The following is a 15,404-nucleotide window of genomic DNA, read 5'->3' as shown; positions in this document are numbered from 1 at the left end:
ACGAACAGCAGTATCATAACCTGAAGTCAGATGCTTAACCAACTGAGCCACCCAGGCACTCCCAAAACATGCAGATTTAAAGTGATGATTTCGTAACTGCTGCCCAGAATCCCAACAGCAGCCTATGAACAGCCAAAGCAGGTAGTAAGTGATTTAAAGGTTTTTAAAGGTTGTTTTAAATTATAAAAAATGTGATTATTATAGAAAATAAGCAAAAGTATAGACAAATGTAACTACCCAAACCAAAGCCTTTCGAGGACTAATTTAAACTTGCAAAGAAACACTGGGAAGAATTTCTCCTCAGTCTCCAATCTTCCTTGAATGTAGCAACAATTACACAGGCAGAGTTCAGAGTTTAAACCAAAAGGCTACCTTTCACATATTAAGTATCACTTTCTCCTGTCTATATAAAGCTCAGTGGAAACCAAATCTGGAAAGCTGTAAGACTGTTTTCGGAGTTCTCTCTCCTCTTTCCCCTCAGCAGCTTCTTCATCTTTTCTGTAGCTTCGCCATCTTCACATCAGCAGACACTGCATCGACTACTAAGAACATTTGCTTTCCTCTGGACTCTCTGTTATGCTTCTATTTCCACAGATTTGTCTAGCCCTCTCTGCTCATCTGACTTCCATCTCCTTATTTCCAAACATGTCCAGTTTACTTCCATCTGTTAAATGAGTAAGGGCACCTAAGAGGCAGAGGCCCCATCAGGTTTATTTTGTATCTCTGTCAACAACTAGCACATGCTGTTATTTAATAAACACTTGTTCCTTTGGTCATTTAATAAATAATTATTGTGTATGTACCAAGCATCAGGCACTATTAGCTTAATCTGTGGAATCAAAACAATGATCAATATTTCCCTTCCCCTTTCTACTTCTCTCTTTTCTCAAGATTTCATTACATTTTTCCTTCTCCCTTGAGCATCTTAACCTTGCCATTACTAGTTATCCTGTTCCCTTCAGTTGAGCCTTCAATTGAAAAGTAAATAAGCTACTTTCATAAATATGATTCTAGAAGACAAATACCCTTATCATTGACACTAATTTTCACAAATGCTAACTTTATGAACAGACCAAAGCCTTCAATTTAATGAAAAGCATGGGTAGACTTACTTTCTGCACCGAGACTCTGTGTTTGATAAATAAATGATTAAATAAAGAAAGGAACAATTACAGTCTAAAGGAGATTAAGGAGAAATAATAACCAAATGCAATGTGGGATGCTGAAACAGAAAAGGAACAGTGGAAAAGCCAGTAAAAATTATAATAAGGTTTGCAGTTTGATAATAGTGTATCACTGTTAATTTCCTGTGCTTGATAACTGTAATATGGTTATGGAAGATGTTAACATTAGGGGAAGGAGACAAGGTATGTAAGAGAACTCCTACTACTATTTTGGCAAGTTTTCTTTAGGTCTAAATTATTCAGGGTTCGGGGCATCTGGCTGGCTCAGCTGGTGGAGCATGTGACTCTTGGGATCTTGGGGTTGTAAGTTCAAGCCCCATGTTGAGTGTTGCAATTACTCAAAAATAAAATCTTAAATTAATTAATTAAGTTCAAATAAAGTCTCATTTTTTTAAAGAGGCTGACAATACCTTGCTCCTATTTAGTTCACATGCTAATGTCAAAGGCCTTTATAACTAAAAGACCTAATACAAACCGTTAGATGAAAGGATATAAGGTATTTTGCTGCTTCACAAAATATCAATGACATACCTAGAAATAGCATAAAGACTCCTAATTTTCTAAACTCTACATAAAGGTTACTAGATAGGATGACTGTATAATTTACCATCCAAACCAGGACCATTACAGGAGAAAGGAGATCTTAAGTCAAAGTGGTTACTGTTATTAAAAATATCAAATCAACTTGAGTCTGTACTAACTTGATGCTTTGGCAAGTTAGAGGCATCTCCCTCAAGCTCAGGAACAAATGCCCCTGGGAGACCGGACCAGAAAGGTACACCAAAGATCCCCAAAGAAGACTGCATAAAAGGAAAATAAGCCAGTACATGCTTATATGCTTGTATCTTTTAATTACGATTTTCAAAAGTCAAGAATAAGGGGCACCTGGGTGGCTCAGTCAGCTCAGTTCATGATCTCAAAGTTCATGAGTTCAACCCCCGCCTCAGGCTCTGTGCTGACAGCTTGGAGCCTGGAGCCTGCTTTGGATTCTTTGTCTCCTTCTCTCTCTGCCCCTCCCCCGCTCATGCTCTCTCTCAAAAATAAAATAAATGTTGGGGCGCCTGGGTGGCGTAGTCGGTTAAGCGTCCGACTTCAGCCAGGTCACGATCTCGCGGTCCGTGGGTTCGAGCCCCGCGTCGGGCTCTGGGCTGATGGCTCAGAGCCTGGAGCCTGTTCCCGATTCTGTGTCTCCCTCTCTCTCTGCCCCTCCCCCATTCACGCTCTGTCTCTCTCTGTCCCAAAAATAAATAAAAATATTAAAAAAAAAATAAAATAAAATAAAAAAATAAATAAAATAAATGTTAAAAAAAAAAAAAAAAGAATAAAATCACTGACTTTCCAGAGCAGCATTCAGCTTTCACTATCTTACCTAAAATGTACCGCATTCAAGTATACTCACCCAGTCACAACGTAAAAGATATTAAGCTAAGGTCAAGTACTCTGCTGTCTGCGTTTGAAACAGCAGTTACCTCAGGAAGTTGGACTGGTTCCAAATTCTTATACTTCTAAAAAAGATCAACAATGTAATACTGAAAGTATCAGATGAATATATTAGCCTCAAAGCCTCAACAATATTAATCAGGTACTTGAGGTCATTAAAATTTTCCATCGGTAATTAAGATCCACTTTCTTCACGTATTTAATGAGCTAAGCTAAAGATATACATAACAATTTATAAGACTTAAAAGTAGATAAAATCTTAAAAAATAAGCAACCCTATTCCCACTGTAATATTTCAAGTCACTGAAGAGACTTTGCGTGTATGTGTGTGTGTGTGTGTGAGATTGTGTGACTGTGGAAAATCTTTGTCCAAAACCATTTTTATTAGGCCTGAAAGGTTACAAAAAGCCTCATTAATGTGGTCTTTTCCTGAATAGCAGAAAGGATCCTATTAGACAAGAAGGGAGCAGTATTTCCCAATTTTATTTCTTTATAATAGTATACACATTAGAATAGCCTGAGGGTATAACCTAATAAATACAAAATCAAATTTAATTTGAAACTTATATAAATGCTCTAGGCAGAACTAATATCCTATGTGAAATACAATAATACAAATAACCCAAGAATTTGTAACTTACAATTTCAATTCTTCCCAGCACAGCAAAATAGTCAATTGCCCATGTGTTATTTTTCACAAAGCTATCACTGTTTAATAGGAATTTATCTTAATAATAAAGATAGGCAAAATCTCTTTTGAGTAGCTCTTCTGTTTTTTTAGGCATTATACAAGAGGTGGAAATGATCAAAATTCATTTCTTCAATAAGTCATATTTCATAAATAGCACACCTCACAAAATCTCAAGCATTTAATAGATGATAAAACCTTAAATGTATTTCTGTGATGTCATTCCTAGTCTCTTAATCTTTCCTGTTCCTTATTTCAACTTGCACATGTCAGGGCACCTGGCTGGCTCAGTCAGTAGAGCAAGCAACTCTTGATCTCAAGGTTGGGTGTTCAAGCCCCACGCTGGGTGGAGACATTACTTAAATAAATAAATCTTCCAACTTTCACACCTCAACAAATCTTCAAAAACAGTTTCCATCATGTCAGTTTCCCAATAAATAAAAAACAGAAACAAAAGAAATACAATTGATTTTTGACAAAGCATCAAGACAATTCAAAGAATGCTCTTTTCAGCAAATAGTACTGAGACAACTGAATAGTCACATGCAAAAGAATAAATCTGGACCTCTACTTCACATCATACACAAAAATTAGCTCCAAATGGATCAAAGACCTCAGTGTAAGAGCTAAAATTGTAAAAATCTTAGGGTAAACAAAGGAGTAAATTTCCATGACCTTGGATTAGGGAAAGCCTTCTTACACACACACTAAGGAAGCACAAACGACAAAAGGGAAAAAAAAAAAAACAACATAATTTGATTTAATCAAAATTAAAAATTTTTGTGCATCAAAGGACACTACCAAGAAAATGAAAAGACAACCCACTGAATGAGATAAAATATTTGTAAATGTTATATCTGATTAGGGACTTGAATCTAGAATATATAAAGAACTCTTAACAACTCAATAATAAACCCATTAAAAACTGGGCAAAGGATTTGAACAGACATTTCTCCAAGACAGATGGCCACTAGGGGCGCCTGGGTGGCGCAGTCGGTTAAGCGTCCGACTTCAGCCAGGTCACGATCTCGCGGTCCGTGAGTTCGAGCCCAGCATCAGGCTCTGGGCTGATGGCTCAGAGCCTGGAGCCTGTTTCCGATTCTGTGTCTCCCTCTCTCTCTGCCCCTCCCCCGTTCATGCTCTGTCTCTCTCTGTCCCAAAAATAAATAAACGTTGAAAAAAAAAAAAAAAAAGACAGATGGCCACTAAACACAAGAAAAAATGCTCAATATCATTAGCCATCAAGGAAATATAAATCAAAGCCATAATAAGATATCACTTCACACCCACTAGGATGGCCTATAATAAAAAAAGATAATGACAAGTGTTGCAACCCTCATACTTTGCTGGTAGGAATGTAAAATGGCGCAAACTTTGGAAAAAGTTTGGCACTTTCTCAGAATGTTAAACATGGAGTTACCTTATAAAACCTAGCAACTGTACAAAGTATATACCCAAGAGAAATGAAAACATATATCCACGTTAAACATTCATAGCATAACTGTACGTAATAGTCAAAAAGGTGAACAACCCAAATGTCCACCAACTGATGAATAAATAAATGTGACAGAACAGTATTCAGCAATTGAAAAAAAGTATTGAAACATACTACAATGCAGATGAACCTTGAAAACATTATGCAAAGTGAGAGAAACCAGTCACAAGAGACTACATTATACTGTATCATTTATACGAAATATGCAGAATGGGCAAATCTACAGAGGCAGAAAACAGATTAGTATTTGCTTCAGGCAGAATTAGGGAGGTGGAAATGGGAAGTCCAATGGGTTTCTTTTGGGAGTGATGAGAATGTTCTAAAATTGATTTTGGTGATAGCTGCACAACTCTGTGAACATAAAATTACTGAATGGTAGACTCTAAACGGGTGGCTTGTGTGGTATGCAAACTGTATTTCAATAAAGCCATAAAAAAAAAAAAGTAACGGTTTCTTTCTCACAAATGAAGCCTAACCTTCTCTTATTTTTTTTTTTAAAAAACATTTATTTATTTTTGAGACAGAGAGAGACAGAGCATGAACGGGGGAGGGTCAGAGACCGAGGGAGACACAGAATCCGAAGCAGGCTCCAGGCTCTGAGCTGTCCGCACAGAGCCCGACGCAGGGCTTGAACCCACAGACGGTGAGATCGTGACCTGAGCCAAAGTCGGAGGCTCAACCAACTGAGCCACCCAGGCGCCCCTAACCTTCTCTTATAATTCAAAGCCCTCTAACACGTGGATCCATTATTTCAAGCATTCTACCACAAGAGCCCTCCACTCCAAGCACACTAATAAGGATTCTCACAACCCAGCATACAGCATGCTTATTTCAAGCCCAAACCTTTGTTCAAGCTGATTGCTCACTCACCACAATCCACTCCCCTCTGCCCATCCAAACCCTGACCATAGTCCTGAACTCTTGTTTCCAATATTTTTTAAATTCATCTTTCAGTTCAAATTCTTTCTCTTATATGCTATTTTCTGGAGTCTAGAAAAAGCCAGGAGTCTTTCCCACCCTTTCTTACATCCCTCTCTATTCTACCTTTCCATTCTCACCGTAAAATACTGTATTCTGGGGGCACCTGCATGACTCAGTGTGTTAAATCTCCAATTTTGGCTCAGGTCATGATTTCGCGGTTTGTGAGTTTGAGCCCCATGTCAGGCTCTGCACTGTCAGCTCCCCGGGAGCCTGCTTCAGATTCTGTGTCTCCCTCTCTCTCTGCCCCTCCCCTGCTTGCACTCTGTCTCTCTCTCTCTCTCTCTCAAAGGTGAATAAATGTTTTTTAAAAATGCTGTATTCTGGCTCAAAATTGGCTGTATTTACTTTACCGCCACCCTGTTCCCCTACCCCCCGTCCTGTCATTCCAAAATTGTTTGTTCCCAGACTTCAAGTTCTCTAACCCCACATGAATCCCTTATTGTTTTTTCCTCCTTTCCTCCTTCCTTCCAATCACTCCATATAACACCAACATTTCCTGAAAAACAATTAAAGGAGCTATCATGATAGCATGTATACATTCCAAAACTATCTGGAGTAAATACCACCTTGGCCACCAGTCTTTTTTTTTTTTCTTGTTTTAGTTTAATATGCTTGAATACATGAAGATGAATTCAAAAGGACAGTAAAAAAAATGTACATATTTGTAGGAGCAAAAAAAACCTGTGAAGTTACATCAAATTTAATGTTATAAATAATGCAAAACATTTTGGCCACAGTAACTCAAAAACATTTGACTTACTGATAAAGGTTTCAGCTCTTATCTTTCTAATGTACAGTCCTACCTTCTGAGTACAAATCAAAGGTAAAAGAGTATCCTCAAGAAAACCTTGCCAAAGAACAAAAAATAATTCATTCCAAATTAAGAAAACCAACCAAAAAGCCTTTTCTGCTGGTGGAGAATTAAATAATAAGCAAGATACAAAACTATATATATATATATGTGCACATATACATATGCACACACGTATGTATATATACGTATATATATACACACATATATGTGTCATTTTTTTTTTTTAATTTTTTTTTCCACGTTTATTTATTTTTGGGACAGAGAGAGACAGAGCATGAACAGGGGAGGGGCAGAGAGAGAGGGAGACACAGAACCGGAAGCAGGCTCCAGGCTCCGAGCCATCAGCCCAGAGCCCGACGCGGGGCTCGAACTCACGGACCACGAGATCGTGACCTGGCTGAAGTCGGACGCTTAACCGACTGCGCCACCCAGGCGCCCCTATGTGTCATTTTTTAACAATAAAATTGTCAAGTATTTTTTAAAAAAAGCCTTTATATGTAATTTGACCTCAAGTTAGGTTACAAAAAAAAGGGCAGAATTTAAGCCCCTTAAAGTCCATAGAAAAAAGTATAGAAGGGGAGCCTGGGTGGCTCAGTGGGTTAAGAGTCTGACTCTTGATTTTGGCTTAAGTCCTGATCTCGAAGATCGTGAGATCGAGCCCAGGGTTGGCACGCAGCCTGTTTGGGGCTCTTCCTCTCTCCCTCTCCCCCTCCCCTGCTTGCTTGCCTGCACAGTCTGTCTGTCTCTCTCTCTCTCTCTCTGTCTCTCTCTCTCAAAATTAAATAAAAACTTCTTAAAATTTTTTTAAAAAAAGGAAAAGAAAGTACAGAAAAAAATATACCAAAATGTTAACAGTGGTTGTCTCTATATACTAAGATTATGAGTGACTTTCTACTTATCCGTATTTTTTAATTTCCTGATTTGATTATGTTACTCGTAGAATCATAAAACAAAATTTTTAATAGTAACATTTAACTATAAATGTTTTTCCTCTTTGGCCTTCTACCAACCCAAATCACATGTATCTATTCTTCAAAGGCAACTCAACCACATTAGATGACTTTGTAAACTGGGTCCATGTTATTCCACCTCAAATAAAATTATGGAACTATTATCAATTACTTATCAGCACAAAACAATTTTAGGGCAGTCTTGTGGTTCCATCTATATTAGCCCTAAAACTTATCCTAAAACAGATCCCCAGACTAACTTAACCAACATTTCAACAAACATTTACAGATTTCATATCTACCACGGACTGCTCCAAGTGCTGGCAGTTCAACAGCAAACCAAACTGACAAAAATCTCTGCCTTTAGGGACCTCACATTCTACTGATAAAATTTAGAATCTCATGAGAGGGAACACACATGGGCTTGAAAAAGTACAAAACTGCTACTAGTTAATAAAGGTCATAAAAACTGACAAATTTCAAATGTACTTAAAATAGTTGAAACTATCTCAAATTTCAGCTGAGGCTACAAAATTCAAAAACTCCCTCTGGTTGGCAGCAAGCCAAAGAACTAGGAGCCATTTGAGAATTCAGAAGTAGCTTGGGATCTTGCAATACTTCATCGATGTAAATCTCAGCTGCAATGTATACACTGCTTGAAGTCAGGCACCTGGCTATTAATCAGGAAACAGTCTCCTATTATATTAGCTAGGAGTATTATTCCTACAATAAAAATAGATCGTGTCTCATCACAAGAGTTTACTCCAAAATTTACTTTCCCTTATACCTCATAATGAATTACCTGTTATCATCAATGAGAGCCAGCCAGCATCCGGCCATGGCCACCTTATTTTATGGTCTCAAGTCATCATACAATCTTTGCTGTCACAAGAGGCGAAGATAAGGAAGTCACAGAGGCATTTCAGTCTGTCTAATTCTAACTTTATTTTTGTTTAATTTAGTCCTTTTTTTAAAAGTTTATTTATTTTGAGAAAGAGAGAAAGAGTGAGAGGTCGCACAGGAGGGGCAGAGAAAGGGAGAGAGAGAGAATTCCAAGCAAGCTTCACACTTCAGCGCAGATCCCAATGCAGGGCTCAAACTCACAAACCATGATGGTCCAAAATCAAGGGTCCGACACTTAACCAACTGAGGCACCCAGGCGCCCCTAAATCTAACTTTAATAAGCCCCAAACCAGAGGCTTCTAATATAAGCAAGTTGCCCTCCGCGTGATCCATGCTAGCATGCTTCTAATGTCAATATGTCACCACAGAAACATGTTACTGACCATCAGACAAAGAATCCATTAGTAGGTCTCTACAAATCCTTCCTACCTACTTGGAAGAACAAAACAAACCTCACACCATAATCTTCAGACTTATAAACCACTGTAATTCAAGAGAGTCACTTAATAAACTAGTCTAATTCCTCCATTTTAGAGAAAGGGAAACTGATGCCTAGAGCAGTTATGTGACTATTCCAGGATAATACCTCTGTAAAAATTGAAAACTCAAACTCACATCCAGATTTTTTTTTAACTCCAAATCAGGTACACTTCTCAACACATCAAGCTAAATTTACTTATATTTCAAAGCTAGCTGGTACTGTTTCCAGGTCAAAATCTAGTTTCAAAAGGACAGGGAGGTATTATGGGAGGAGTGGGAAGGAGACTAGGAAAGGACCAACCACAGAGAGCAGATCTGAAATGTATCTTCTCATACTCTAATTCTTCAGATTATGGTGCAGAAGATACTTTGAATCTGTGGCAACTGCGTTTTGGTTACCATGTTCTGGGCTACCTCCTCCAGCTTCTCTGCTCCTGCTAAAAACATGAAACGTGACTGAAATCCATTTACTAAAGTTCTATGCAGCAGCAACAGCAATGGAATTGGCAAAAGTCAGCTGGCAGGAGAAAGCTCTGACACCTCAGGTAATTCTTACTCAATTCTTCTAGTGTAGCTTAGATGTCAGTTTCTTCTAAGCTCTAATTCCTCCTTTCCATAAGACTAAGCTCTTACAGCAGAGTTATGAAGGTACTTGCCTCATGGTATTGTCATTCACTTGTCGGGACCAACTTCTCTGAAGGCAAAAGCTTTTCAAACCTAGATCTAGCACTGAGTCTGGTACACAGTAGGTGCTCAAAAAAAGAACAAATGCATTTTAAAACCTGCCACTTACATTAACTCCCCAATATAAATGGCTAAAACGTAGCAACCCTATTATGATTTAAAGCATGGTTTTCAGGGCGCCTGGGTAGTTCAGTCAGTTAAGCGTCCAACTCTTGTTCTCTGCCCCGCCCCTGCTTGCATCCAAGCAAGCTCTCTCCCAAACTAAATAAACATTAAAAGAACAAAAACAACAAAACATGGTTTTCAAATATTTTTTAGCAACAGAACTTTTTGTAAAAATCTTATCAAAAACCCCAATGTGGAAAAACAACATATCATCAGTCTTTACGTGGTTTCATCTCCGTTTGACAGAAAATACCACACTTTAAGACTTGTAAGCCTAGGAGCGGCGGAGGCAAGAGCCAGTGTGACTCCGGCGTCTAAGTCACGTTCTTCCTTCTGCATCATCTTGCATCAATCTCCCCCTCTACTTCCTAGAAGAGGATCTGCCCTTTAAGACCACACATCCATCTTTGTTGGTGGTGGGGCTTAGGAATAGAGAGACTGCTGGCCGCTTCATGAGTTAAGAGTTCTAGTTGCTAGTTACAATGGTATTTTGCTGGAGGCCTTGCTAACTTCTGAACAAGCAGAAACAGGCACGGAGTCAAATGAGGCAGGCCTATTCTTATGCTGCAAGGCTCAGTGAGGTAAAGATAACCTACTTGTCTAGCAGTATGTGGCTATGAACTAATTAAAACAAGATACAGTATCATGGCAGTCTAGATTACTCCACAGAGCCTCTTTACTGTATACAGACCTTCCCCTAGCTACTTCCCACTCTCATATGCAGACGTGGTAAGAAGGAACAGAAGGAACGTGGCACAGTAGAAAGGACACTTGTGAGCTTGGGAGCTCGTCATACCACGGTCTGAACCACGGGCCACCAATTACTAGATGGACAACCTTGGGAACATTATTTAACTTCTCTGCTCTTCAGTTTCCTCATCTATAAAACAGAGACACTACCTACCTCATAAGGATTCTTGTGAGAATTAAGTAAAACCATGCATGTATGGTACCTAGAGGAGTATGCACTCAATAAATGAATACTATTATTATTACTCAGATCTAGCTTTGGTAAAGAAGCAAAAAAGAGAAAAAAACAAATGTTATTGGCTTCAACCTACAGAACTGAAAATCAACACAGAAAACAAAATGAAAAGCCAATGGGCATACTTGTTTTTAATATATGTCATTTTGGGGTTGCCAGAGGCCTTTACCAAATCTAGTTCCTTCAAAGAACCCACTGCCCTGATTTTTTTTAACCCAACTGGCTGCCCCAAAACAGTAACTAGACTCCCCAGAAGTGTCAGCAGCTCTGGGAAAAATGACACCCTGAAGTCTTTCCGTATAAATAGAACACTGTGTATTCCTAACAGACTCAAAATTGTTCTAAGTCAGAACTATTTGGGCACCTAAATTCAAACTCCTTTACCTTTAATTATCTGAAGGGTAAGCAATTTCCATCTAAAGGGACTAGGTTTTAAGGGGAGGTCCAAGAAGCCCCTGAAAATGTAAGCAACAGTTTGTGTGGAGAGGTCTGAGGTCTATAAGCTTTCATCAAAAATGTCAAAGTTGTTTGTTACCCAGAAAAGGTTAAGAATCACTTTTAAGATGCTCAACAGAGCTTCTGGGAAGCTCATACGAGGAAGCTGGGTTGAGCATATCTCAAGGCAAGTATCTTTAAGTGCCAATTTCATAAACTATTCATATTGGATTGTGTCATAGAAACTCTAAGCATCTTCCTGCCTCACCAGTAGCACTTTTCACAGCAGGGCTTATCCTTTCATCCCTGCCACCCTTCCACCATCCCTGCCACCTTTCATCATGTCCCATTCCTTCCCAAGCCCCAATCCCTGCCTCTTTGCAGTCAAAGGCCTGTACCTGCAGTGGTTTTCTGGGCCTGCCATGTAAGAACAAAGTCTACTTGAGCAGGTCCCGGTTTATATTCAAATTCATTACTGCCAACATTTCCCTTCATTTCTGATTTGTCACTTGAACACTAAGTACAAACGAAGGACACTTTGTCAGGTGAATCTCCTTTCAGTATTTTTACAAATTTAAAATACTACATGAACTTATTAATTCAATTCGAACACAACTGCACCCATATGTTTTGAGGAACTGGAGAGCTAACCAAGCCATAGAAAGAGCAACTCCAGCTTTCACCCCAGTATCAATGTTTCCCTGCGTGTCAACTTATCATATAATGGCCACTCTCCTCAAACAGATACAAATTCCCACACTCCCTCAGGGTAGAAAAGCGGCACTGCTCTATTTGGATCCATTTTAACCAATTCCCCACTACCATGGGTAACATTTCATCGTTTCGTTCTAATGACATGTAACCTATACCTCATTTACTATACGAGCTTTTACATTTTACTAACTGAAACCTTGCAGTGCATAAAGCAAAAAGATAACAGAACTGTGAAATACATCAAGAATTTTAATTTCTTCTGACACGAGGCAAAGCAAAAACGCAAAGCCACATAAAATCAACTACCCCATTATTACTACAAACAGGCGTTAAGAATCATCTCCATTGGAAATTACACCTTAAATTTACGCCCTTTAACAACTGTTGCAGTATTAGTAACTACTTTCATGTTGCAACCAACTCAGAGCTTTTATAAGTCCTTTCTTTGTGAAATGCCTTGAGAAAAAGCACATTTGAAACATCTAAGTCGCAGCTCCTTGTGTCCAAGTAACACCACCAAATTCACCAAGCACTGGTCCTTTACTTATCACTCTGCACATCAAGAACACTATGGGCTTCCTTTGAATGCTAAATTGCCAAAATAGCTCCAATTTAGGACTGACGAGTTTACTTTGGTGGTATGGTACATAAGCTTATAACCCTAACCACGCATCAGCAGTCAAGACCAAAAAAAAAAAAAAAAAAAAGACAAATTAGAAAGGAATTCAAACTCACTAAATGAAGATACGTTCAACAGATCCAGCACTGAGCTCCACCTTGAAGCAGGCAAATCAGCCAATCTTTTTTTTCCTAAAGTAAAGCAACTAGGGATACTGATCAAAACTAACCAGATTTTCCATGAGCAACACTAAGGTATCACTTAGCATTCTCAACCGTGAAAAATTCTTAATTGAACAGAATCATGCAGATTAAAAACATTATGAAATCAGTACACACATCACACTGGAACGGAATTTATCTTTACTCTGCACCACACTGCCTGGATTGAATAACAATATTTAGAGAACAGAGAAAACGACACTTGACAGAAACCAAAAGGATGACCTGAAATGACTCCAGAAGGGAGATACCTTTCCCTTCTCAAAGCAATCGATACAGGCAGGAGTCAAACTACGGACTGTGAAATCATCTGTGGACTTCACAGCAGTTATACGCTCTAACGCCCTACCCTCTCTGGAAGTCAAACACAAAATGACACAAATACAAAAACACAACACACCTAACATCCAATGGTGATTTATTGATTTACACGAATACAACGGATGGGGACGGAAGGTGCATGATGAAATATTATTCTCAGGTAGGTAATACCTTTCTAAATCTCCGTGGAATTCATCAATTCATCGCTTTACCTTCACCGGCTAGTTTCTGACTAAAATACCTCGCCATCAAGTCTTTTCAATCAAAGCTGTCCAAAAATTCTACAATCGAGTAAATAACATGAAATTAGATACAGTCAATGCTAGAATTTCCTCCAGGAGCCCTGATCCCCTCTAGACATCAGGCCTAAGAAAAGGAAATTAAAGTCTTTAAAAATATCCATCATAACGCAAGCCTTCCAAGAAGTGAGACTTTTGAGGGTGATGGGTAATGTCAGTTAACTTCCTCTTCCTTTAAAAAGGTCAAAGACAGGGAAGCGTCCGGTGTAACATTTCCTCCTCAGATCGCGTTCCACCACAAACCACATCACAACCCGCCCCCCCATCACTAAACAACATTAGCCAGAGGGGGTGCTTTCTGTACATTTTCACCATAGATTTAAAATCCAACTTACCTCAGAAACGAGCTGAGCTTAGTTTCAAACAGGAAATTTACCAACAAAGTTTATTATGTACTAATAATAAGTAGGGAAGCCCACCAGGCCCCGCCGCAAGGGGAGCAAAAGGGAGATGGTGGAGGAGGAGGAGGAGGAGGAGGAGGAGGAGGAGGAGGAGGAGGAGGACGCCGTGGTGGAGGAGGGAGAAGAGGAGGAGGAGGTGGTCGTCTAGGTCGTGGTGGTGGTGGAGGAGGAGGGGGAGCGGGGGGGGGAGGAGGAGGGGGAGCGGGGGGGTAGGAGGAGGAGGAGGAGGAGGAGGAGGAGGGTGTAGTCCTCACAACAATCAGAAAAGCCTTCCCCGCAGGGCTGGTCCCAGGCACCAGCAAATTCGGCCTAATAAAGGGGGGCGGGGGGGGGGGGTGCGAGGAGGGAGAGGCGGGGGGGGGAGCGAGGAGGGAGAGGCGGGGGGGGAGCGAGGAAGGAGAAGCGGGGTGGGGGGGAAGCGAGGAGGGGGAGGCGGAGGGGAGGCGAGGAGGGGGAAGGGTCCCCCAGCTCTAAAAGGGAAGGGCTGCAGAGGCCGGGCCGAGCGGAGCTAGTTTTCACAGTACTGCAGAGGGTCCAGGGCCCCCCCCCCGCCGTGCTGCTGCCGCCGGGGCACCCCAAAAGCTCCGGCCCACCCGGCTGCGGGGACTCGGGCGGCAGCCCCTTCCCTGGCTGGACTGTGGCAGCCGGCAGGAGGGTCCCCGGGGAACCACGGGCCCCCTGGGCTGTGGCGAGGAGCCGAAGGGCCGGCAGGAAGGTGAAAAGGATACTGTTGGGGCGCCTGGGTCTGGAGGGCCCTGATGTTCGGGTGAGGAGGGGCCGCTGCCGCCGCCGCCGCCGCCGCTGCCGCCGCCGCTGCTGCTGCCGCCGGGTGAGGAGGCGGTACCGCTGCTGCCGCCGCCGCCGCCGCTCCGGTGCCGGGTCCGGTTCCTGCTGCAGCCGCTGAGCCTGATTTCAGAGCCGGTTTCTGCGGTAAACTCATGGCAAAGCGAAGCCACCAACCCCCCCAGAGCGGGACCGGGCGCGCCGGGGTGCAGGGGCCGGGGGCAGCGGGGGGGGCGGGATGGGGGCAGACCCGGGGAGGCGGCGGGAGCGGGGGGCCGGGGGGAGTCTGGGAGGAGGAGGAGGAGGGGGCCGGGGCCGGTCACACACGCCCGCCGCCGCCGCCGCCGCCGCCGCCGGCAGCAGCAGCCGCCCCGCGGGCCAGCACCACCGGCTGCCGGTCTCCGTGACAACGCGACCCCAGGGGGGGGGGCCGGACCCGGCGGGGGCAGGAGGCGGAGAGACCGGACCTTTCACGGCAATATCCTCATGGGCCGGCGGCGGGGGGTCTTTATCCCCCTCCCCGGGGGAAGCGGCGCCCTTCTCGGTAGCGGGGCTCAGGCGATGCCGGCGGATTTTCTTCACTCAACGAGCAGAGCATCCAACATGGCGCTGCGGCCGCCTCCAGCAGTCCGGCAGGACGGCCGCTCGGAAAACTTCGGGCCTTTTCGGAGAGGCTCGGGAGGCCGAGGGTGGGAAGCGCCTTCGGCTCTTTCCGGAGACTGAGAGCGGTCGGGATTCTTCGGAGACGCTCGAGGGCGTCTTCGGCCGCCGTTCGGGAGAGCTCTGGGGCTGACTCGCCTCCTCGGGAAAGATCGGCGAGAGGGGCTTCCCAGGCTCGCCGC

The 15,404-nt window shown here is 42.3% G+C and overlaps 1 protein-coding gene across 9 annotated transcripts in view; it reads right to left on the bottom strand.

Annotated features, from left to right (window-relative positions):
- EIF4G3 (eukaryotic translation initiation factor 4 gamma 3) overlaps positions 1-14,801 on the bottom strand; it is a 311,829-nt gene extending 297,028 nt beyond the window's left edge. For 5 of the 9 annotated variants that reach the window (XM_047082664.1, XM_047082666.1, XM_047082667.1 and 2 more), the window contains exon 1: positions 14,508-14,794. In XM_047082664.1, the coding sequence (XP_046938620.1) occupies positions 14,508-14,719 (212 nt within the window). In that variant the 5' untranslated portion in view covers positions 14,720-14,794. Of the gene's footprint in view, positions 1-14,507 lie in introns of all 9 variants that reach the window. The other 4 variants (XM_047082668.1, XM_047082669.1, XM_047082671.1 and 1 more) reach the window with 2 other exon arrangements.
- Positions 14,802-15,404: the final 603 nt, after the last annotated feature.

Source organism: Lynx rufus, unplaced genomic scaffold, assembly GCF_022079265.1.
Source record: "Lynx rufus isolate CCGP_SWC_20201006 ecotype Redwood Valley unplaced genomic scaffold, mLynRuf1.p SCAF_2, whole genome shotgun sequence".
Classification (NCBI taxonomy): domain Eukaryota; kingdom Metazoa; phylum Chordata; class Mammalia; order Carnivora; family Felidae; genus Lynx; species Lynx rufus.
Note: the sequence above shows the minus strand (reverse complement) of the source record. Positions and strands in the feature narration are given on the sequence as shown.